The 24,409-nt window shown below is 44.2% G+C and overlaps 1 protein-coding gene and 1 non-coding gene across 2 annotated transcripts in view; one reads left to right on the plus strand and one right to left on the minus strand.

Moving 5' to 3' along the window:
- Nucleotides 1-4,357: 4,357 nt before the first annotated feature.
- Nucleotides 4,358-24,409, minus strand: part of valopa (vertebrate ancient long opsin a) — a 28,565-nt gene continuing 8,513 nt past the window's right edge. The window contains exon 5 of the mRNA XM_056291572.1: nucleotides 4,358-4,620. Coding sequence (XP_056147547.1) covers nucleotides 4,384-4,620 — 237 coding nt within the window. The 3' untranslated portion in view covers nucleotides 4,358-4,383. The remainder of the gene's footprint in view (nucleotides 4,621-24,409) is intronic.
- On the plus strand, nucleotides 10,120-10,213 carry trnai-uau (transfer RNA isoleucine (anticodon UAU)). Its single transcript has 2 exons — nucleotides 10,120-10,157; nucleotides 10,178-10,213. It is a non-coding gene; the product is annotated as a tRNA-Ile (tRNA).

The following is a 24,409-nucleotide window of genomic DNA, read 5'->3' on the forward strand; positions in this document are numbered from 1 at the left end:
TTGCAGGAGGGCACAATGTGCAGGGGGGATGCTGGCTTCCCATGTGATCTAATCCATCCTGGCTGGTTGGTTTAGCCCCCGTGTTGAAGTGTGCGACACATTGTTAGGGACATTTAGAGTAACGTCGTCTTAATTGGGCATGTAATGGGTACTAGAGACCCCCCCCTTATGCTTTCCAGATAGCCGCGTCAGTACATAGCTGGCTAATGTGTGTGGAATTGGCTTTGGGAGGCGCATGTGGCCCAACATATACATCAACGCTTGTACCACGGGCGATAATATTGATCGCGGGCGAGTGCATGGAGCAGGATGGGGCCTTGAGACTGCCTCGCTGGCAGAGGAACACCGAGACGGGGCGAAGATGGAAGACCCTGATGGAGTTTCATAACTACTTCTCTTCTAGTTGTTCCAGAAAGCTCATCAATTTTTCTGTTTGTTGTTGTTTTTTTGGGGGTTTTTTTTTTTAAAGAAATGTTTGCCAGACGCTTGAGGAGAAACCGTTTGAATGTAAGTACAGTGAGACGTGGGGGGAAAGCCGTGTAGGCGATGTCCTTCAACGTTCCAAAACGACAACGCGGAGCGCGGTTGCTTTTCAAAAAATATACTTTAATACAGACAATTTCATAACCAGCGTGCATCTATGACGTGTAAACTCTTGTAAAATAAAACCCAAGACGAAATACTCGTGACACACAAAAAAAAAAAAAACATACAGCAGAACAAATCTCAACATGCCTTTGTACGTACAACATTATAAAGAGTTGGAGGGTTGGTGTTGGGACTGGTGAGAAATAAACACCACCTCTCTAGAAATATTGTTCCCTGCGCCCTCATCAGCATGCAGTGTGGTGGTCTCTCTCTCCTGCACCGACATGTAACATGTAATGATTCAGCTACACCTATACGTAGCCTAGCTCCAAGGCAAAGTCGCCACTTCCCAACCTCCCTCCACCCAGCTAGGCCCTGTCACTGTGTGTGTGTGTGTGTGGTTGGAGGTCGTCTGTCACAGTAAATGAATAGGCATAGATGTTTATTGATAAACACTATTGATGTACACTTAAGAAGTAATTCAGGACATTTTTGACATGAAACCAGTTTGTTTGTTTTTGTTTTTGTTTGTTTGTTTGTTTGTTGTTGTTGTTTTTGTGTTACCTGTGGAGATAGGAGGGAAAACAATTCCAGCTGGGTTCTGAGTTCTGACAGGATCACAGAATCAGATTCTAACTATTGTCAAATTCAAACTTCTACCAGTGATGGACGGCTCCAAACCAGAAGTACCCCCACATGTTACAGTTGTTCATTCGGTCTATGTCGATAATTTTCCTTATTCCTAACCACTTTTCACACGACTTTTGATAAATAATAAAGCAAAAAAAAACAAAAAAAAAGTCTACAAAAAAAAAAAATATTTGAATCGTTTCAGTGTTTAACAGGAGTTTTACAATTCGAAACCTACTTAACAAATGTTTTCTTACATGATATTTATAATTTGATAATTTAAATAATTATTTAATATAAAAAATCATAATACAATCATGATTATTTTTCACCTTTTAGGCTACTGTTGAATTACTAAAAAAAAAAAAAAAAACCTGGAAGCAAAGAAAAAAATGTAAAGGATAAATATTGAAAAATAAATATTATTTTTTTAAATTTTGATTTTTGAAAAAAATAAAAAATAAAAAAATAATCAAAATAATATTAAAATGACAATCATAACATTACATGCATCTCACCAGAAAGCAGTTTAGCAGTGTCCGACTACAAACGCTACACAACCGTGACCGGGCACCGTCAGACTACTGCTCTTTTTGGCTTGCCTCCTTCCCTCTTCCCACGTCACGACTTTGTAACGGGAACGTGATCAATAATTGCAACCGGCTCACGACTTGAGATAACGCTTTAAAAGGCCTCTGCAGAGGCTCCTATCGCCACAGGCGGGTCAAAGGTCAAAACAGCTTCATGTCAAATCATCCTGACACTGGGACAAATGTGGGCCCTCAGTACAATGCGAACAGACACCACACTGTTACTTTGGAACACTGCCACTGTGCTGCACAGAGAATACACCAGTGTCTTGTGTACATAGATATCCAGTAATAGTGAACAAACACACACCACACATTTGAATTAAAAGACATTTTAAAACTCATTGCTACATCTACCGCAGCTAACTCCGTAGTGTTTGTGAGACAGTACTTTGCTCTAATATTGCTGTTGATCCATGCTTGTGATGTGAATCCTCATTGCTTTTGTAAATGGCTGGTTGTGCTAAGCTACTCTTGTGCTATGGTATTTATTGTGGCACTGAATCTCCTTTAGGTTGCCTGCAGAGAGCTTATCACAACACAAAGAACGAACCTTACTTTCTGAGTGTTTGATTGTAAGTGTATGTTTGTGTGTGTGTGTGTATGGCTGAAAATATGCCCGTGTGAATGTGCGAGTGCATGTATGTCTGCACTTGAAAAAGATTGCTCGCGCTTCATGAATACGCAGGTCCCTTTGTGTCCAAACAGAGGCAGCAGGAGACAGGCATCTCTGAGTCCCGTGGACTGCCTTGGCTAAAGATGAAAGCTTTGCCCTATTCTACTCTGCTAAGAATGAACTACAGTAAAAGTGTTGAGATTCAGAAGGCTGCGGCCCCTTTCTCTTGAGCGGTGGAGATGAGTGAATATTCTTTGCCAAAACAAGGTACTGAAACAGCATAGAAAACAATGCGTCCTCTGCAGACGCCAACACGAGGGCTTCAAAGGGAGAGGTGGGGGTGGGATGAGACGGCCTGCTGCATTCCAATATTTAGAAAATGCTGGCTAGCCCCGCGATGACTTGATATCAGGGTTGTGGTCTTTTTCTTTTTTTTTGCAGCAACCCTCTTCTGCATATGCGGTCTTCCCCCCCCCCCCCGATTTGAGGGTGATACTCATACCAAGGCTTGCGCTGTCAAGTGCCGTCTAGTAAGACTTCGTAGCGGATGGACGACGTTGGTCAAGACAACACAGTGATAGCCCTCGATGAGGACTGGTAGGTGTGTCTGGCAAGCAAATATTTACAAACGAGTTGTTTCTAAAGGGTCGACTTTGCTCAATTTCTACTTTTTCTCCCTTTTGCTTGCGCTTATTTCGGTGACATATAGTAGGGTAGGCTACCGAAGCAATCCAGACACCTTTTTTGTTGTTGTTTTGAAGGTTTTGTGTTTGCCCCTAATGACTTTCGAAGTGAAATGACACGAAGCATATGGGATCAGGTTGAAAGATGATCAAAACTTCAGAATAGGCATATTATACTGCCAGTTAAAGTTTTAACTATGGATGCACCGGTACCGATACTGGTATCATGATATCGGGCCAATACCAGGATACAATGGGAGTATCGGTATCAAAGCTTTTACCCAAGACAAAACTGCAATACCGAAAGCCATGAGTAACAAGTCATAAATGAAAGCAAATTGTCTTGATTTACTGCATTTTTGGCACATATATTTCTTTAATGGTGGAAACAAAGTAATTCTATCTCAATTATTTTGCCAATTGACCCCAAACTAACGATCTAAGTCTGCACTGTTCAGCAAAAGTAATGGATTAGATTACTTGTTATCTGATGCTACTTACAGATTCATATTAGAATCGATATTGGCAATGAAAAAGTGATATCAGTGCATCCCTAGTTTTATAGTGTGTTATTAGACCTGATAAAATAGCAATGGTGTTTTTTTTTTCTTGAACAACAAGAAACCCCAGGCAAACTATTAAGATGGTATTTATTTTGAATTCTTTTTTTTCCCTATTCATTTCAAAACATGGCCAGTACTTGTTATTGGCCATTTTTGTAGTTTTAAGGGCAGATCAAACCGGTGCTGGTTGCTCCTATTCATTTCAATGCAAAATACCCTACCCTGGCAGCGTGTAGCTTTGCGTCATCTATTTGATGCACGGTTGCTGAGGACACTGGTTTATCCTCCAGCATCGACGCTCCTGCTGACTCGTAGTATTTTACAGAGTGAAACTTGGTGCTTTTCATATATGATGCGCATCAGCTAGCACTTCCTATTTGTGCCACGGATGGCATGTGCCTCATGCCATTTGACCCCAATGCTGTGCTCCAGCGCTACTTTGTGTTTGGATTTAAAGTTTATGTACTATCTAATTTCATGTAGATGCTCACCAAGAATGAGATGGTCGGGATGGGGGGAATGGGATGGTGGGGGGGGGGGTCACTCTGAGAAAAGTGCTACAATTTTTCAACTCTGGGATATGAGTGAAAACCCTTTCAATCCTAAACTCAACGTTTTCACAATCTCTACATCATTTGGCCAGTATGGAGCCTGGGAGACAGCCACAGATAGGACAGGGTAGGGGAAACAATGAGAGGGATGGGTTTTCCCAATTACATAGGACACACTTTGTTCTCCGGGATGGGCAGCTGAGCAGAGGAGCTACAGTTGCTGGGTGGATCCTCAGATTTGGGTGACACAATGCCGCCCACAGGAATACGGGAGGTGATGGCGGACATTTCTCCTGTTTGACTCTCAGCCGTCATTCCTGGTCGGTCTGAAGTCTGGTTCAGGTTGCTCTCTGGTATGGTCCCCACGCCAGTGAAGAGCTGGATTAGGCACTTCCTGAACTGGACAGAATTCAAGGGGCAAATGGAATTTAGATTTACAAAGAAGGTTTTGCAACTACTCAAAGCTGAAATCCTCACATTTCTCCATTGATACATCATTATTTTATCCATTCAGACCATTGCATCAGGTTATATAATACTAAAGCCGGGGTCAGACTACACAAGATGTTTGTCTTTCACGATGGTCAGCATGTCAGAATAGGCAATCATCGTGGCCAGGAGACTGGCAACACTACAAATATGACCCCGACCAATCATCATACGCTGCTGTTCACGATTTTGCGCGAGTTCATAGGTCGTCGGGTCAAGAAATTGTCAGTCATGGCTACTGAAACACTGTGTGTGATGCTGGCGGTCTTGTGTTCTGAAACGAAAAAGAAAAGCAAGAAAAAACCATTACGGACGTTCTTGCGGCTAGTGCTACTGGGGAATCATAACCTAGCATAGTTTAACCAGCTACTCACCATGTCGCTGAGGTGCCTCCGCCATTTCAGAATCAGAATCAATATACTGTCATCTCATTCATGTACTTTCATACACAAAAGAGACAAAATTTCGTTTCTCCCAGCCCACAGCAGTGCAACACAAAAGACAAAAAACACATATCCGAAAGAAAACGACACCACCAAAAACATACAAAAACGGAGAGTAGAAAAAAAGTCAACAACACAGTCCATTCAGTAGATCTGCAACACAGTCCAAAAATGTCACCGTCCAGAGAACGAACGCCAGCCAGGATGACTGTGCCGGTCTGCATGGGCTAGCAGTTAGCTTAGCCTGCCACACTTCATGTCCAGTCAGACCGCCCTCGGTGTTTCCTCTTCGGGCGCAGCTCCAGGCGGGGGCCGTGGTCCCTCGGCCCACAGGACGCAGCACACCAAGCTCTCCCAGCCATCCAACGAGTCCACCGCAAACGTGAGTTCGTGAAAATGGCGGCGACCTTTATTTCACGTCAACATTTAGCTTATATTTTTGGACTCCGTCATGGTACTCCCGCGAGGAAGCGTTAAAAAGGCAGGGGCATCGTTGCCACCGCTCACGAACCTTTCCTCGGCGTCGTCATTATAAACTAACAGCAGCCATAGCAACACCGCCTTCTCTTTGCCATGTTTACGTATGTGCGCCACAGAGCACTCTGTCATCCTATTGGTCAACGTAAGGAACGTCATAGGAAATGTCAGACTAGGCGGGAAAACACAAAAATTCTTGACACGCTACTTTTGGTCGGGGCGTCCTGGGCGCTACGTCGCTGTTCTTCAGTTATGTCACACTACACGGGATAAAGATGTCTGGTCCTCATTCCCGACGTTCATACACGGGAAACTTGTCGACGATGACAAAATCATGTCAAAATGGGACCGAAATCGTGTAGTCTGATCCCGGCATAACGGTTGTATCCGGTTATTTTTTCGCCCGGTGCGGGATTCGATACGGCATGTACTGCACCACAAGACGACATCACTGACCGCTCGGCTAAAGCGTCAGACCTCTTAGCTATGGGTCAAGCTGTCCCTTCTTGTGCAGTGGCACAGCACGTAAGTGTTGGAAACAACTCCAGCAGGAAAAAAGACTGAAACGTGATGCCGATGTGGTTAAACTTCTGTCAGACAGACTAACACCATAACTAGAACAATGCAGTGATTTAGTTTGGTGCAGTTCAGACTGCGACCTTGGCCGTTATATCTTGTTTGTAATCCGAGAAAACCAGTTGCAACCGGTCTATTTCGCTCTCGCTTCTAAATCCAACTGGTCTACACAATCCCCACGTCGTCGTCATATTTTAAATGGATAAAATAATATGAATTATTAGGTACTGCAGTTTTAACTAACTAGATGCAAGGGAAATAATCTGGCAACCTGGGTGAAATATACTGCAATAGCAACATATACAATTACTGTGACGATTACTTCGTTATATGCTGTTTTACAGCTTAGTTTGATCAATTAATTTAATAATTAACCATTTTTTTCAAGTTCGAATTTAGGTTCCAATTACCACTTGACTCCAGGAGATGGCGACAACGTGCAAACTAACAGATTGCAAGTCAGGACGATAACGTGACATGAAAAGAATTAATAGGTCTGTTGTAAATACGTTTTTCACCTATCTAGTATCCTAATGAATTGAAAATGATGGGAAATGCAGTCCTACAAAGTATGACACGGCTCCACATAAGTTGTACAAATGGGCAGGTCAGCACTTGCATGGTAACAATTTTAGCAGATAAATATATTTCCACTGCTTATATTTGTGTACATATTTATATGTGCACACACACACACACACACACACACACACACACAATTTTGCTAACTGAAAACAGTGTAATTATCAATGTTTTTATCATATATATTATATATGTATATATGTATATGTACTCTTGTATGTATGTATGTATGTATGTATGTATGTATGTATGTATGTATGTATGTATGTATGTATGTATGTATGTATGTATGTATGTATGTTTATTGTGCATTTAAAAATGCATATTTTTTATTTTAAAATAGTTTTGGAAAGACATCCAGAAATAGCCAGTCAATTCAAGATTTTTAAAAACATGCATTCATTCAGGTGTAACTTTTGACAGGTACTGTAACTGCATATATATTGACTTCAGAAAGTTTTCAACCCCCCTTAAACATTTTCCCATTTTGATCCTGAACTGAATCTTTTTTTTTTTATCCTTCACTAACACAACATGTGTCTGTATGAGCTTTGTACAGTTAGACTTTGGAATTTTTGTTCATTCCTCCGTGCAAATTTGCTCCAACTCAAAGTACATGGAGAGTGTCAGCTAACAGCAATTTTCAAGTCACGCCACATATTTTCAGTGGGGTTTAAGAATGGGTTTTGGCTTGGCCATCCCAGAATATTAACCTTTCACTTTATTTAAGCCATTCCAGAGATTCATTGTTTGCATCATTGTCCTGATGAAACATAAATCTTCACTCTAAACACAAATCTCTTTCTGACTGAAACAGCCTCTCCACAAAGCTACAAGGGTCTGCCTGTATTTTCTCCATCCATCTTCCCTTTAATGGCAACAAGCCGAATCTGTGAAGGACTGGAGAGATTGGAGAGGCCAGTTGCCCCAAAGGGGTGATCAATACTTGCCCAAAGCTGTTTTTAGTTAAACACTGCAGTCAATTTCTCTTGAAAACATCAGTCGCTAAAACAGCCAAAATCATTGGTTTCCATTTTACTTTAAAAAAAAAAATTGATCTTTTTCAGTGTGGAATCTCTAGCTCCCTGTTGCCTGTGGTAGAAACAGAGGCATACTAAATTGTCCAATTATACATCCAAGACTACTCTTTCATTTACTTAAGTGCTTACTGTCAGTGTCTTATGCAAAATAGAATAGGTTTTGATCAGTATGCACTTTTCATATTGGCAGTCACTTGAAGTCCAGGGCCATGTTTATCTATCTTGAAGTCCAGAAAATGCCATAAATATATCCTGTTGTACTTTTATAACACTTGACTATTTCTCTCTTCTATAAAAGAAGATAGTGGCTCTTAAAACACTTATGAACACAGAGTATAAGTAAATGGATTGCATTTAGCACTTTTCTAGCTGCAACAACCACTCAAAGCACTTTAAAATCAATGGATGTCTCACATTCACCCATGAACACACACTCATACACGCTGCCAGATCTACTATATGGACATCTGGGCACAAAAGAGCCCTCTGCAATGGGAGGGGAAGAAAGTGTGCATTTTATCTATCTATCTATCTATCTATCTATCTATCTATCTATCTATCTATCTATCTATCTATCTATCTATCTATCTATCTATCTATCTATCTATCTATCTATCTATCTATCTATCTATCTATGTTCTGGCTCCACAGAAATATGACACAAAGCTTGACTCATTCTCTTGATTTGACAATCATCCAATCAGAATGAATCAAAAGTTGCTTCCAAGTAAATTAAGACTCGTGACTGATTGTTTTATTGGTGAGATGGCTGGGTGAGTAGTGACTGGTGAACAAGCGGCAACGCACTAACTGGATAGTTCAAGATCTGTTGTTCTTAAGCCAAGTCAAGGTCAAAAACTGTGGAATTATTTTTTACCTGACCCCCTATCAGTCAGGTTGTATCAGTGAGAAGTGTGCGCGGGAACATTTTCCAAGCAGCGGAAAATGGACAGCATTAACCAAAAGCCCAGCAGGACTGCCAAAGGAAAGAAACGAAAGGAAAAGGAAGTGAAAGAAGTGGTCACAATAATTTTTTTTTTAAAAAGTCCCACTAATAAGTAGCTTTTTCAAAAAAGCTGAACAACATGAAGAAGAGGCCGTTCCGACTGAGGACGTCGAGCTAGCTAGCAGTAACGTTAGCCTGGAAGTGTAAGGTATTAAATATTGGATTAAGTTGTCTCTGCACTGAGCAGCATTATCTGTCATGATCGTGCGGTGCTATGTATTTTGTGGATGAGTTTATTTGATATGCTGTTTGTGTAACGTATGTATTGCATCACTGTGGTGTGGTGCTGCTATATTGTATTAGAGTCGGTTTGTCAAGTTCATTATATGTTAGCTTTTGCAATCCTGTGTGAAGTTGCCTAGCTCACTTAGTTAGCCCTATTTTGAAACCTGCATTGTTGTAAGCCTATTTCTAGTCAGTCACATTATTGTATATCAGTAATAACTGGTGTGCTGTCTGCTTTGATAGTTTTCAGTGAACACAAATATTGCTACAGTCTAGAGTCATACACTGCCTTGGGATGATTTAATCCATTGTTTCATTGTCTTGTGATTTGTGAGTGAAATTTCGGCACTTGGTCTATTGAACTGTACATGCATACCTGCTCAGCTGGACTGGTTATTCACCATTTGACCAATAGGTGTGTGATTATGGTCTGGTGGATTTGACATAACAGCTTGACTGGAAGCTCAAAATAATTAAGGTGGGGTTTAATGGCTGGGTTGGCCATGGTGTGTGTGTGGGAGGGTATGCGCGTCAGTGCTGAGGGGCCCCTGGGGGTACTAATCCAGTCTTGCTTATATACCAACAGCGGTGTCAACCATGCAAGGTAACAAGGAGCAGTTAGGGATTAGGTGTCTTGCTCAAGGACACCTTGACATCTTTGCAAGGAGGAGCTGAGGATCAAACTAGCAACCCTCCAGTTACCAGATGACCTGCTCTACTTCTGAGCCACTGTCGCCCTTTGTCATTAAATGTCAACATCATGGCAAAATGAATAGCCTGGAGCACAGTAACTTTAAAGGCCAGCAGTTTTCCAACCACCTCTGCAAAGCTATTCTAGTAATCGTTTTCCATCTAGGGGTTCACTTTGAATGGGTGACCCTCCTGATTTCACACACAACTATTAAGCCCACAACGTTTACCACATTAGTGAAATACCATGATAATGGAAGCAAAGCACGACATTTGCTATACTACATACAGAAATTCTGATGTCGATCATGGTGTGTAACCCAAAAAGTAAACAACATTACTTTATAGCTCTAGAGTTCCATGAGTAGAAGCTCCAGTGGCGCAATCGGTTAGCGCGCGGTACTTATAAGTCAGTACGCTGTAGAGCAATGCCGAGGTTGTGAGTTCGAGCCTCACCTGGAGCACTCCTTTCGGAATTTTGTTTCTTTTGTGTATGCAAGTACATGAAACAAATGGCAATAAATTGTTCCTGATTCCTGATTTACTGCAAATCTGCCAGTATGTTTCATTTTAGAAAAGTATATACATATGTTAAATGCATAAAAAGACTCCTTCTAAAAATCATGTTAAGGTTTAATTGTGCAAAAACAACTGTATATTCCAACTCCAGTTATCATCATAATTAGCTGGTATGTTTTCTGTTGGCCTAGGCATGCACTCAGCTAGCCAATATGCAAAATGGTAGAAAAGTTCAATTCATTTATTTGGAAGTATCTCTACTACTTTTTTTAGCGAGCTAAAAAATTGAACCTTTTTAATCACTGTAAACGAAATGCAAATACAAAAAAATAAATAAATACATCTTTCCACTGCAAATATTATTTCACCTCTCCTGAAGCATATGCTTAAACAAGCATCACAGACCCAAATTCATGGTGAAAGAACCAAAAGTGGGTTTTGAAAGGACAGGCACAAAATTGGCAAACAATAATACAAGGCTGGATAGAAAGAGACAGAGATTTTTTGTCAACCAAAAGACTTTGGCAAAAATGAATTCTGAATTTTGGAAATGTGAGAGGGCATAATGTAAAAGTGATAACAAGTAGTGTAGTGAATTACTGTTCTCTAGATAAACATAGATTTTTGAAAAATAATTGCATACACATGATTATGTATGTTTGTAACTGTTGATTTTCTTAGTTTTATGAGCAAGTTTAAAACCAGATTGTTGTATTACCTTTTTTGAGCTTTAATTTCTGTTGTTTAGTTGGTTATTGTCAACTGTACATACGTACTGTTGTGTTTAGCATATAGCCCGAAAAACAACATACAGCCCAAAATCACTCTTACATGTTTTCTCATATAGTCTTTGGTATGTCTTATAGACATCAGAAAGAAACTTTAGTGGGGGGGTTATATGGTAGATGGGACACTATCAAGGCAAAGGTCATGACCCTATGCTCCATGGAACAACTCATACAGAGTGAATGAACGAGTAAAGTTGACACAAGCATCTTTAGTTTCCAAGGACACGGGCACATACAGGCTATTTTTCCAGGATATATGGAGGGGGCTATCTGGACATGTGTTAAGTCAACAAAATCCTGTATTGTCTGTGTGGTTTTATCTGTCCACTCAAGTGTGTTTTTTTTCCATGGGACTTGCTAGTCCTGATTTCAGCTCCAACGCTAATGGAAACACAAAAGATGACCATGCACACAACTCCTTGGCAGCACAATGCAGTGTGTTCCCAGGATTATAAGAGCACACTCCACTTGTCCCATGACAGTGAGAGAAAGGGGAAAAGCTGCTGCCTATGCTCCCCATCCTTGTTTTTCCTTTTACCATACAACACTCCACTCACTATTCTATCATTCATGCATACACGCCAGCCCTGTTGACTTACTGACTGCCACAGGTGTCGGCCCTATGTTCCCTCAGCCCTGTGGGTTGGCTATCGAATAGGTGAGCTATAGGTTAAGGTAAGCGTTGGGTTAGGGTGAGGTAGAGTTTGAAGTTGAGGTCAAGTCAGGTTAAGGTAGGTTAGGTCAATGAAACAGGGCTGAGGGAACATAGACGCGCTCCCCTGCCACACCTCAACATTTTAGCTTGTGTTAGTTTCAAATAAATGAACGGTTTCTTTGCTTTAACTCCTTTTGTCACCTTCCGTGATTTGTCACGATTTTTGAGCCACCCATGACAAATTGGGGTCTCGTCCAAGTCTAATTCCTTGGGGTTTTTTGTGTGTGCATTTAATCTGTTATCCTCTTTGGGCTGGAACGTGTCCAGGTGTTGTTGATGTAGGGCTTTCCCAGGCAGTCTGAGTGATAGGGTTGGTAGAAGGGCATGGTTGGAGTTGTGGATTGGAAGACCTGTTTGACCAAAGGACGCTAAGTGTTGACATGCTGGTGTGTAATTGTTTTGGAGCTTAAGCTATTTCCCCCTATTAGGCATAGTAGTGTTGCTCCTTTGAGTTTCACTGGTTTGTTATTTTTGTAGTGTTGGGACGAAAGCTGACGATATGGGAACAAGAAGTGGAAGCTAGGTTAAGAGGAGAGGTGATGATTAATGAGCAGCAGTATGGTTTCATGCCTCGAAGGAGCACCACAGATGTGATGATTGCTTTGAGAATGTTGATGGAGAAGTATAGAGAAGTTCAGAAGAAGTTACATTGTGTCTTTGTGGATTTAGAGAAAGCTTATGACAGGGTGTCGAGAGAGGAGGTGTGGTATTGTATGAGGAAGTCGAGAGTGGCAGAGAAGTATGTAGGAGTGGTGCAGGATATGTATGAGGGCAGTGTGACAGTGGTGAGGTGTGTAGTCGGAATGACAGATGGGTTCAAGGTGGAGGTGGGATTACATCAAGGATCGGCTCTGAGCCCTTCCTTGTTTGCAATGGTGATAGACAGGTTGACGGACGAGATTAGGCAGGAGTCTCCGTGGACTATGATGTTCGTGGGTGACATTGTGATCTGTAGTGAGAGTAGGCAGCAGGTTGAGGAGAGCCTGGAGAGGTGGAGGTATGCACTGGAGAGAAGAGGAATGAAAGTCAGTAGGAGCAAGACGGAATGCCTATGCGTAAATGAGAGGGAGGACAGTGGAATGGTGAGGATGCAAGAAGTGGAGGTGACGAAGGCGTATGAGTTTAAATACTTGGGGTCAACTGTCCAAAGTAACAGAGAGTGCAGAAGAGAGGTGAAGAAGAGTGTGCAGGCAGGTTGAAGTGGGTGGAGAAGAGTGTCAGGAGTGATTTGCGACAGAAGGGTACCAGCAAGAGTTAAAGGGAAAGTTTACAAGATGGTTGTGAGACCAGTTATGTTATATGGTTTGGAGATGGTGGCACTGACGGAAAGATAGGAATCAGAGCTGGAGGTTGCAGAGTTGAAGATGCTAAGATTTTTGTTGAGAGTGATGAAGAAGAACAGGGTTAGGAACCAATATATTAGAGGGACAGCTAGGGTGGGCGATTTGGAGACAAAGCAAGAGAGGCAAGATTGAGATGGTTTGGACATGTGTGGAGGAGAGATGCTGGGTATATTGGGAGAAGGATGCTGAATATGAAGCTGCCAGGCAAGAGGAAAAGAGGAAGGCCAAAGAGGAGGTTTATGGATGTGGTGAGGGAGGACATGCAGGTGGCTGGTGTGACAGAGGAAGATGTAGAAGACAGGATGAAATGGAAACGGATGATCCGCTGTGGCGACCCCTAACGGGAGCAGCCAAAAGTAGTAGGAGAACTAGTAGTAGTAGTAGTAGTAGTAGTAGTAGTAGTAGTCGTAGTAGTGTTGGGGTGAACGTGGTTAGAGCTTTGTCTCAACAGCAAGTCTGTGGCTGTGGGGTGATTGGCAGTGGCTGGTCTTTTATCTATACCATCAGCCTTTAGTGCATAAGTACCCACCACAAGTAACCACATGAAGACCAGGGGTGAGTTAGTTTAGTATTTGGTTAGGCAGAAAGAGGGGACACTCCTGTTTCACTCACGTTTTTTGCTGCCAGCATGTTGACTACGGTGGTCTATTGGCCTGGGTTTGCCTTCATGTTGACCTTTTTTATTTTTATTTTATTTTTTATGAGATGCCATCAGACATGTTTTTAGATGGCTGCACAAAAGAGCAGTTGTTGATAATTGCGGACCACTATGAGGTTGAAATCAGTGACAAAATGACTCAAGGACACAGTTAAGTCTATTTTAAAGGCTAACTTGTATGGGATGAATGTGTTGCCAGGTACAGCAGGAGATGTTGTTGATGGTGCTGCTGGATTGTCTTCACCATCATTCCAGAGTACAGGTTTGTCTTTTGAGGAGCAGAAAGCTTTGTTATTGTTGCAAATAAAGCATGAAATAGAGCATGAAATGTTAAAGCATTGCACTCAACTTGAGAAAAGGAAATGTGACATGGAAAAGAATTGGCTTTGGGAAAAAATTGATTATGAGTTTGAGCAGGCTATGTTGGGAGTGTGAAAATTTAGATTTGGTTAGAGAAGGTTAACTGAGCCTAGATGCTGGGCAAGGCCAGCAGCCATACCAGCATGTACTCTGGCTCTGCCAAATGACGGAAGCTAAGCAGGTGTGGGCTTGGCTAGTACTTGGATGGGAGACCTCCCAGGAAAATGAGTTGCTCCCGCAAGTGGTGTTGGTGGGCCAGCAGGGGACGATCTTCCCTCTGGTCCTAATAAAAAAAATAATAATAAAAAACAGCAAATATCAAATCCCAGTGCAGTGACGGGGTCACTGTGCTGTAGGAGATGCAGTCCTTCAGATGAGACATTGAACCGAGGTCCTGACTCACTGTGGTCATTAAAGATCTCATGGCACTTATTGCAAAAAGTAGGGGGTTCCTCCAGTGTCCTGGCAAAATTCCCAACCCGGCTCTCTTCATCTGGCCATCTCAAGCTGATGTGTGGCGAGTGTTCTGGTGCAAAATGGCTGCCGTGCATCAGCCAGGTGGGTGCTACATATTGGTGGTGGTTGAAGTGAGTTACCCCCTTCAATGTGAAGGGTTTTGGGTGTCTAGAAAAGCACTATATAAATGTTATTATTATTAAATGGGGCTAGTTCTCCTGGTGACCACTCCTCCTTCGCATCTTGAGCTGGTGGGTAATTTGTGGCTGGTTCTGAGGTTCATTGGGAGGGACCCTGAAGCATATTTTTTTTCCCTCTGTTTGAAAGAGTGGCTGATGCTAGGGCCTGGCCTGATGCTGATCATACAGTCATGTTGCAGTGTGTACTGACTGGGAGGGCGCAGGAAGCATATTCAGCTTTGTCTGTGACACATAATGTCTTGATGCATGCTCAATAATCCAGGTAAGAAAATCAAAGACGGTTGAATCAGTTTGTCTGGGCACAACGTTTATTGCCAGATATGTTTCATCACTCAACTGACATCTTCAGTCTAAACTGACTGCAGTGGTCTTGTCCCAAACTAACTGGCTTCTGGCATTTATTTTTTTTAACATGATTTCAGAAATTTTGAAGTTGAAAATCCGTCCGTCCCCTCACATAGCAATCTTTGGAAGACTCCCAGACAAAATCACTACAGCGGCTATCCAATCTAATGTTATTGCCTTTGCCTCTTTAATCGCCCGTAGAAAAATCCTCATTCTCTAAAAAGCCTCTCAGCCACCCTCTATTAAAGCGTGGTTACGGGACATTTTGTTTCTACTTAAACTGGAAAAAAAATAAGGTTTACGAGGGGCTCCTCTGATAGGTTTCATTCTCACCGAAAGCCATTGATTGAATATGTTGATTGCCTCCCTCCTGGCGAGGCGGCGCCATAGAAATTGGGGCTTGGGCCTCACGAAGCCCAAAAAGACCATTAAAATAGCTCAGATGCTAGTCCAGTAGTTATTCTTCTATTTATTTACTCACCTCTTTATTTAATTTATTTATTTGTTTGTTTATTGTTTCTTTTGTTTCCTTTTTCGTGTTTATATTTAACCTACTGTAATGTGGTTTAATTCTGTTCTGAGAAGGGGCCTGCGGGACGGGTTATGGCTAGATAGAGGGGAGCAGGATGTGGGTAAATGGGATTTGGGGATGATAAAATGTTAAAAAATATCAGTCTTTCACCTATAATTGTTTAGTTCGATTTGTTTTCCTTGAAAAACATTAATTAAGAAAATAATAAAATAAACTGACTGCAGGTATCCCCCGCCCCTTATAAACAATACAGTACAATACAGTTGCATAACGACCGAAACCTACGACCAGTTTATTGCCTTGCCTCTTTGACAGATGGAAGTCACATCTGTGAAATCACAGATTCACACTATTCACCTCTTTGAATAGCACACATGGCCATTGAATCTCTAGTTAATCGTCACCCCCATATTTGCATATGAAGCTGGTCGTTTGTTTTGGTCGTTATGCAACAGTATTGTTTATAAGGGTGGGGACACCTGCATTCAGTTTAGACTGAAGAGGTCACTTAGTTGAGTGATGAAACATATCTGTCAGTAAACATTGTATCCAGATGAACTGATTCAGCTTTCTCTGATCTGTGACACATAGTTTGGGCTGTGCATCAGTAAAAGCTGTTGTCAATTAGCTCTGTGAGATGGTTCCCGAGGCTTATCGTCAGCGGTTTAGGAACAGCAGGAAAGATGATAAACAGATGGTAAACATCTTGAGTTTTCCTGTGACCTATGGAATAGTCTGAATCGCCGGCGCATGGCTTCTGATGGGGAAACGTTTGACGATTAGTGTGATCTTAATGTTTGGAACAGTTCAGAAATGTAGTTCCCCACCATATTGCTATCTATCTATCTATCTATCTATCTATCTATCTATCTATCTATCTATCTATCTATCTATCTATCTATCTATCTATCTATCTATCTATCTATCTATCTATCTATCTATCTATCTATCTATCTATATATATAGATATATATTATATACACATATAAAACAGAGCAAAAGGTAAAAACAGTTTGTGAGGCAGGTGCGTTAGCAGATCAGTATGCCGTGACTCACCGCAGTAATTGGGGAAATGTGCGTATGGCCGGTGGCTCTGAGGATAGTGCTGTTGGACATGGATTTTTGTCTGTGGGTTCAGTCAATCCTGAGGTGGAAGTGAAGGTGACAGATTTGCGTGACAGGGGAAAAAGTGTGTCACTGCTGTCGCAAAAAAGGGGCACGTGAAAGAAGATGGCTATGCTTCAAAGAACAAGAACAAACAAATGAATGTGATGTCTGCTACATTAGCAGCTCCAGCGGTGAGTGTGACTGCGGCCCTACGTCGTCCTCAAGTGTATGAAGAAGTTGTTTGTGATGATGCTTATTTGTCTTTCATAACAAGTGGTTTTGTTTCCCTCACAGGACACAGTGAGAAGGTGCCTGTTAAAATCCCGAGAGACACAGGCGCTTTGGATTCGTTTTTTCCTGGCGTCAGCTCGCCCTTTTTCAGAGGAATCAGAATCGGATCCTGCTGATCCAGCACTAGCTCTGGGTATGGAATTGTCCCTCTTGTCTGCTCTGGTGCAAAGGCTGCATCTCATTTCAGATTTGGTGCAGGGCGAGGTGTGCATCAAGGTGTGCCCAGCGTTGCTAGTGGAAGGAGTCCATCCCATTCTTGGGAATGGGCTAGCTGTTGGGCACATGTGGCCAGATGATCCTGCCCTTCCGGTTGTTAAACCAGTCCCTGTGGTTAGCAGTGAACCAGATGAGAGTGAGCGGGAATTTGCCAAGGTCTTTGCAGCATGCGCAGTCATGTGTGCTGGGGTTCGTACTGGTAGTGAGCCTGACAAAGTGAGTGTTAAGGAAGAACTGTGTTAACCCCCCCCCCTTTTTCTTCCTAATCGTACTTGGCCAATTACCCGATTTTCCGAGCCATCCTGGGTCGCTGCTCCACCCCCTGTGCCGATCCGGGGAGGGCTGCAGACTACCACATGCCTCCTCCGATATATGTGGAATCACCTGCCGCTTCTTTTCCCCTGACAGTGAGGAGTTTCACCAGGGGGACGTAGCGCGTGGGAGGATCACGCTATTCCCCCCAGTCCCCCCCCCGAACAGGCACCCCGACTGACCAGAGGAGGCGCTAGTGCAGCGACCAGGACACATACCCACAGCCAGCTTCCCACCCACAGACGCGGCCAATTGTGTCTATAGGGGCGCCCGGCCAAGCCGGAGGTAACACAGGGATTCAAACAGGCGATCCCCGTGTTGGTAGGCAATGGAATAGACCGCTACACCACCCAGATGCCCGAACTGTGTGTTAACGTGTCTGACTTTCGACTGCCTGTTTCACATGCCGAGCTGATAGCACAGCAGCAGTCAGATCCCTCCATTAAGGAGCTGTTGGAGACCACGATCCCTGTTGCAGAGGTCAGGAGCTATGTATCTTTTGACCGTCATCTGTCAGGCCACCAGGTACCCAGCCCCATACCCCCTGCAGTCACTAACAACCAGGATTTCCAGAGCTTCAAGGCTCCTCTGTGCAGTGCTCCGGTGCTAGCCACTCCCTAGGTGGAGATACTGTTCAAGCTTCAAGTGGATGCCGGTCATGTGGGGGCAGGTGCTGTATTGACGCTGTCTGAAATTCAGGGGGTGGATAGGCCTGTAAGTTTCTTTTCTAAAAGCTTTTTCACACAGAGATCCCGCAATACTGCCATAATGAAGACCCGTCTTTACGACCACTTTTTTTTTTTAACACTGAACCAAACAAAGGCGGCATAATCGCACCCCAGTGTGTGATTTAGATTGAATTAAGTTTCCTTTATTAATCCTCTTAACGAAATCCAGTTACTGCAAATTAACCCATCCTAGCTGGGATCTGTGTAGCTAGGAGCAGTGGGCTGCCGCCTTGATGCTGCGCCCGGGGACCAACTCCAGTTCCTTTCCCATTGCCTTGCTCAGGGGCACAGACAGGAGTATAAGCCCTAACATGCATGTTTTTTTGATGGCGGGGGAAACCGGAGCGCCCGGAGAAAACCCACCGCAGCTACGGGGAGAACATGCAAACTCCACACAGAGGGTGACCTGGGATGACCCCCAAGGTTGGACAACCCCGGAGTTCGCGCTCATCACGCACCACTGTGATGTAACGCAACATGTGTTGTATTAATCGCTCCTCTTCCGACTAATAATTAATTAATAATAATGATTAATTAAGAGGAGAGATTATTAGTATGGTCCAAGCAGGTCCTGGTGCTGAGGTTGAGGGAGTGTTGCCTGCTGGTTTGTATATTTTGTTTTGAGAATTTGTTTGAAATGTGTTTTTATCGTGGTTCCTGTTGACACCCCGTCTTAATGCGGGGGGGTCGACCCCCCTCCCCGGTGACCCCGCCTCGTTTGGCTGTTGGGCTGGCTGCTTGCCTTTGTCTTTGTGTTTTGTGTTGCAGATGCCCAAGGAGGTGTGGTCGGGTCTTATTGGGAACACCTGGGCCCAGTGTTCCCAGTACAATAAGAGCGCCCCCCCCCCCATTTGTTCTGTGATGGAGACAGAACAGGGAAACCCTGCTCCCTACACTCCCACATCCTTGTCTTTGTTTTTCCTTTTCCCATACAACACTCCACTCACTATTCTGCCGTTCATGCATACACACCCACACTGCTGACTTACTGACTGCCACGCCTCACAGCTCTCTGACATTTCTAGTTGCTTGTGTTAGTTTCTAATACATGAATGCTTTCTTTGCTTTAACTCCTCATGGCACGTCCCGCTACTTGTCCAGTGCCAAGTGGCTACACACAGGACAAACCATGTGCGTGTGTGTGTGTGTGTGTGTGTGTGTGTGTGTGTGTGTGTGTGTGTGTGTGTGTGTTCGATCAAACTTTGTAGAGGGTGGTTATAAATGTATAATTAGAGATAAATCGAAACTATTATCAACCAGTAAATTTTGTAATTTGACTGAAGTTGGATTTCATCCATAGATCATGTTAAATGTGACAAAAAAAGTACTCAAGTAAAAGTACTCCTACCCAAAATAACATGCGTGCTCTCTCACTAAGCAAACTGAGAATATCATGACGCATGACATATCAAAACACAATCACTAATTAACCCATGAGAAACGGCATCAATGCCCAGAGTAACCAGGAACGGGTGTTGACTACTTCGTCTCCTCATCAGCTAACAGCAGATAATATAAAACATATATATATACACAAACATGCTCTTTCTTTAAACAGGAGTTTCAATGCCAGATTTCTTGAATTAGAGAAGACAGCTCATATGAGCATCCAGGCCGTGAGGGCACAAATAACTAGAAAGGTGCATTTCCCGATGCTACAGCAGCGCTGCTAGTCGGCTATCGGATGGTAAAGTCAACAGATCTTCATGACAGTTGGGAGTTTGTCAAGCTTGGCAAAGCTGAACATTTGCCATGCATTTCAATGGGAAACTTTTGAGGGGGGGGGTTTCCCCCTTTTTTCTCCCCTGTTGCATCCAGCCAATTACCCCACTCTCTTTCAAGCCGTCCCGGTCACTGCTCCACCCCCTCTGCCGATCCGGGTAGGGCTGCAGACTACCATGTGCCTCTTTTCACCTGACAGTGAGGAGTTTCACCAGGGGACGTAGCGCGTGGGAGGATCACGCTATCCCCCCCCCCCCGAACAGGTGCCCCGACCAACCAGAGGCGGCGCTAGTGCAGTAACTAGGACGCATACCCACATCCGGCTTCCCACCCGCAGACACGGCCAATTGTGTCTGTAGCTGGAGGTAACACGGGGATTCGAACCGGCGATCCCCGTGTTGGTAGGCAACGGAATAGACCGCTACACTACCTGAACGCCCGTCAATGGTAAACTCTTAAATGAATAATGTTAATACGTCAAAAACTATTCTGAATTTTACAAGGCTGGAACAAGTGCAGGGCAGCATGGCTCAGGAGATATAGAGCAGGTAATCAGTAGGTCACTGGTTCGATCCCCGGCTCCTCCAGGGAGCGTGCCAAAGTGTCCTTGAGCAAGACACTGAACCCCTAACTGCTTCTGATGAGCAGGTTGGCACCTTGCATGGCAGCCTGCACCATCAGTGTGTGTGTGTATGTGTGTGTGTGTGTGAATGTGAGGCCTACACTGTAAAGCACTTTGAATGGTCGGTAGACTAGAAATGCGCTGTATAAAGTCAGTCCCTTTAGCATTTATCTGGACTGGGACAAACAGTTTACAGCTGGTTTGGTGCTGATGGCACAAAATCCTTTTGAAAAGACAGTGGATCAAAAGTGAAAAGAAAGAAAATAAGCAATAAAGTAGAAAATAAAGCACAGGAGGAACAGTAGCATGCAATGCAAAACAATCATACTAATTATATCGCACTGACACGCCACATCCCTGCCTGTGCTGTGGAGCTACCCGACTGACACTGACCCCCGTGGCTATGTATGGGCTAAGACTGAGTGCTCCACCTCCACCTTTTGCAATATATTCCCATCCTCAGGGCAGTTTAATTGAGCCTAAGCGGTTATCAGGGCTGGGATCAGCATGAGCTATAGGGGAGGCACACGAAATACAATCCGGGGTTAAAAAAATAGGAGACAGCGACAAACCAAATTGAAAAGGATTTGGTGGTTCATCCCCACACCATTTCTTTAGATCTGCTGGGGGGGAACTGCAGGCTAGATTTGGATGTAAATATTCATGGTATTTATGTAATAATGAGCCAATGCAGTCTGCGAGGTTGGAGCTGTTCATTTTGACACTAGATACAATTCACGTTGCTCCCCCCCCCCCCATATGGATTATAAGGTGCACTCATTCCTTAGTTTGTAGTTTTTGTTATCATATCTCCTCTTTTTTCTCCCCAATTTTACCCGGCCAATTACCCCACTCTTCCGAGCTGTCCCGGTTGTTGCTCCGCTCCCTCTGCCGATCCGGTGAGTGCTGCAGACTACCACATGCCTCCTCCCATACATGTGGAGTCACCAGCCACTTCTTTTCACCTGACAGTGAGGAGTTTCGCCAGGGGGACGTAGCACATGGGAGGATCATGCTATCCCCCCCCAACAGGCACCCTGACTGACCAGAGGAGGCGCTAGTGTAGCCACCAGGACACACACCCACATCCGGCTTCCCACCCGCAGGCACGGCCAATTATGTCTGTAAGGATGCCCGACCAAGCCGGAGGTAACACGGGGATTCGAACTGGCGATCCCCATGTTGGTAGGCAATGGAATAGACTGCTACACCACCCAGACGCCCATCTTTATCGCAGCTTAAAAACCCTTAATACATCGTGTACATTTCAAGTTGTCTTCACTGCTCTGTCTGCAGCAGCATTAAGATCGGCTCATGTTTATGTCTTTATTTAAGCTAATTACATTAACACACATCCAAGGATCAGTTAACTCTAACCTTACTGTCGTCTACTGTTTCACATCAGACAACGAGCAAATCTGGTTTCTCCCTTACACAAAGACCCTCAAGATCAAGAATGAGTCTTTTTGAGTAGGGTACATACGTTTTCTAAGCAGACCTCATTTTATTTAATTAAACCGTGGGGCCTTTCTCTCTACTCATGATTATCAAGGAGTCCAATCTTGTGACATCCCCGCAGCCTTGTGTAAGACGTACTTCAAATACCACCGGATGTGACGATAAATGGATGTTCGTTGAACGTTCCTTCACCTGCACCCCATGATTTATCCAACCCATCAGCCCCGGTCTCGGTAAAATTACAACCAGATCACAGGACTCATGCATCATGGAAAGCCCCTGAGACGGTTTCACCTTGTTATGTAACTCGCCCAGCGAGACAGAGAGAGAGAGGGAAGGAGAGAAGTCTTGCACTGGAGGTCGGTGGACTTTTCTAAGTATTGTGGCTTGCTCTAAAGCAGCGGCAGCTCAAACCGGGAGCCGCCTGCTAGCCGTCCTTATTTACATCTATGTGCCACCTGATCTTCCAGTGTTCACACTGGCTGACCGACCCGTTTACGCAGCGAGTAAGGCTTAGAAGTGGGACAATCGGGTCAGGACAACAAGACGGCGAGCCGTTTCTGAAGAGGCGGGGTGTGGGCTTTCCTTCCAGGCCCTATCCCGCCTGTTCCTCTCAGCATGCCAAGCGAAGGCTTCGACACCAACAGGCAGGTACTTATTATCCTCCCTTTTTTTTTATCATTATTATCTGCAAAGAGATCACTCTGTGTAACCCAGTCTAAAATCTGATCATGTCTCTCATATCTGGCCCTGACCGGTCCAAATTTTAATATGCTGGCAGGACTGCAAAGGATTCCCTCGCATTATTAAAGCTCACCGTGAGGAGTCCTAAGTGGTCAGAGACAAAAGCTCATTGGGCCTCATTCGTCAACCATTCACATGTATGTTCAAATTAGTTATTTTTTGGGGGGAGGGGGGGGTTCCCCCTTTTTCTCCCTAACTGTATCCGGCCAATTACCAAACTCTTCCGAGCCGTCCCGGTTGCTGCTCCACCCTTTCTGCCGATACGGGGAGAGCTGCAGACCACCACATGCCTCCTCCGATACATGTGGAGTCACCAGCCGCTTCTTTTCACCTGACAGTGAGGAGTTTCACCAGGGGGACGTAGCGTGTGGAAGGGTCAGGCTGTTCCCCCCAGTTCCCCCCCCCCCGAGCAGGTGCCCCGACCGACCAGAGGAGGCGATAATGCAGCAACCAGGACACACACCCACATTTGGTTTCCCACCTGCAGACACAGCCAGTTGTGTCTGTAGGGACGCCCGACCAAGCCGGAGGTAACACGGGGATTTGATCCGGCGAGCCCCGTGTTCGCAGGCAACGGCATAGTACAAATTTGTTCTTACACACCCATGGCATTTTTTTCACCTCTCAAGATTGTCTGACAGCTGCAAAGCCTGATGGGTATTTGTAATTCCTTCCCCCAACATATGTTGTCCACCTCTTGCAACGAGCAATCACCCAGGCCTGCAAAGACAACAGCACTGGCCGACTGGTGTCTGAAAACAGGCGTTACCCAGGTTCTACACTGGTCTCCGAGACAAACGCCGGGGCTAAAACATCCCACGGGCGTGTAAGAACCGATGCGTACGTATAAACGATTGATGAACGAGGCCCAACGTCACGAGTGCTGGGACGCAGTCGAATGGGCATGTACGCCATCCGTGGACTCGCACGTGTTGTTTATATCCAGCCAGGAGGGTTCTCTATTGGGTCTATCTTTCAGCTTTCATCCCATCTAAATAAATAAGAAAACACAGTAAGGCGAGTACGCTGTGACCAAAGTATGAGGTCTGGTTTGAAAAACATCTCAACAAAAAAAGTGGAGTTTTCATATTTCTTTTTTTTTCGTTGTTGTTTTGTAATTTTTATAACACGAGTTACCATGCTGCAGCACTTAAGAGATATACGTGCGAAAACACACATTTAACCAGACAGGCCGGTGCATGGGTGCAAATAGTGCAAAGGAGTGGTCCCTGTGGAGCAGTTAAGGGTTTAACTGTCTTGCTTCGGGGCACAGCGACAGAGCTGACAGTCACCGGGAGTGAACCCGCGGCATTGGGTCTCTTTAAACGCCGTCCATTATGGAGATCCATTTGTATGTGTGTGTGTGTGTGTGTGTGTGTGTGTGTGTGTGTGTGTGTGTGTGTGTGTGTGTGTGTGTGTGTGTGTGTGTGTGTGTGTGTGTGTGTGTGTGTGTGTGTGTGTGTGTGTGTGTGTGTGTGTGTGTTTCCCACCCCGATCCAACACCACACCAGTTGGTTTCAGGCACTGATCCTCTATTTGGCTGA

The sequence above is a fragment of the Lampris incognitus genome, chromosome 13 (assembly GCF_029633865.1).
Source record: "Lampris incognitus isolate fLamInc1 chromosome 13, fLamInc1.hap2, whole genome shotgun sequence".
NCBI lineage: Eukaryota > Metazoa > Chordata > Actinopteri > Lampriformes > Lampridae > Lampris > Lampris incognitus.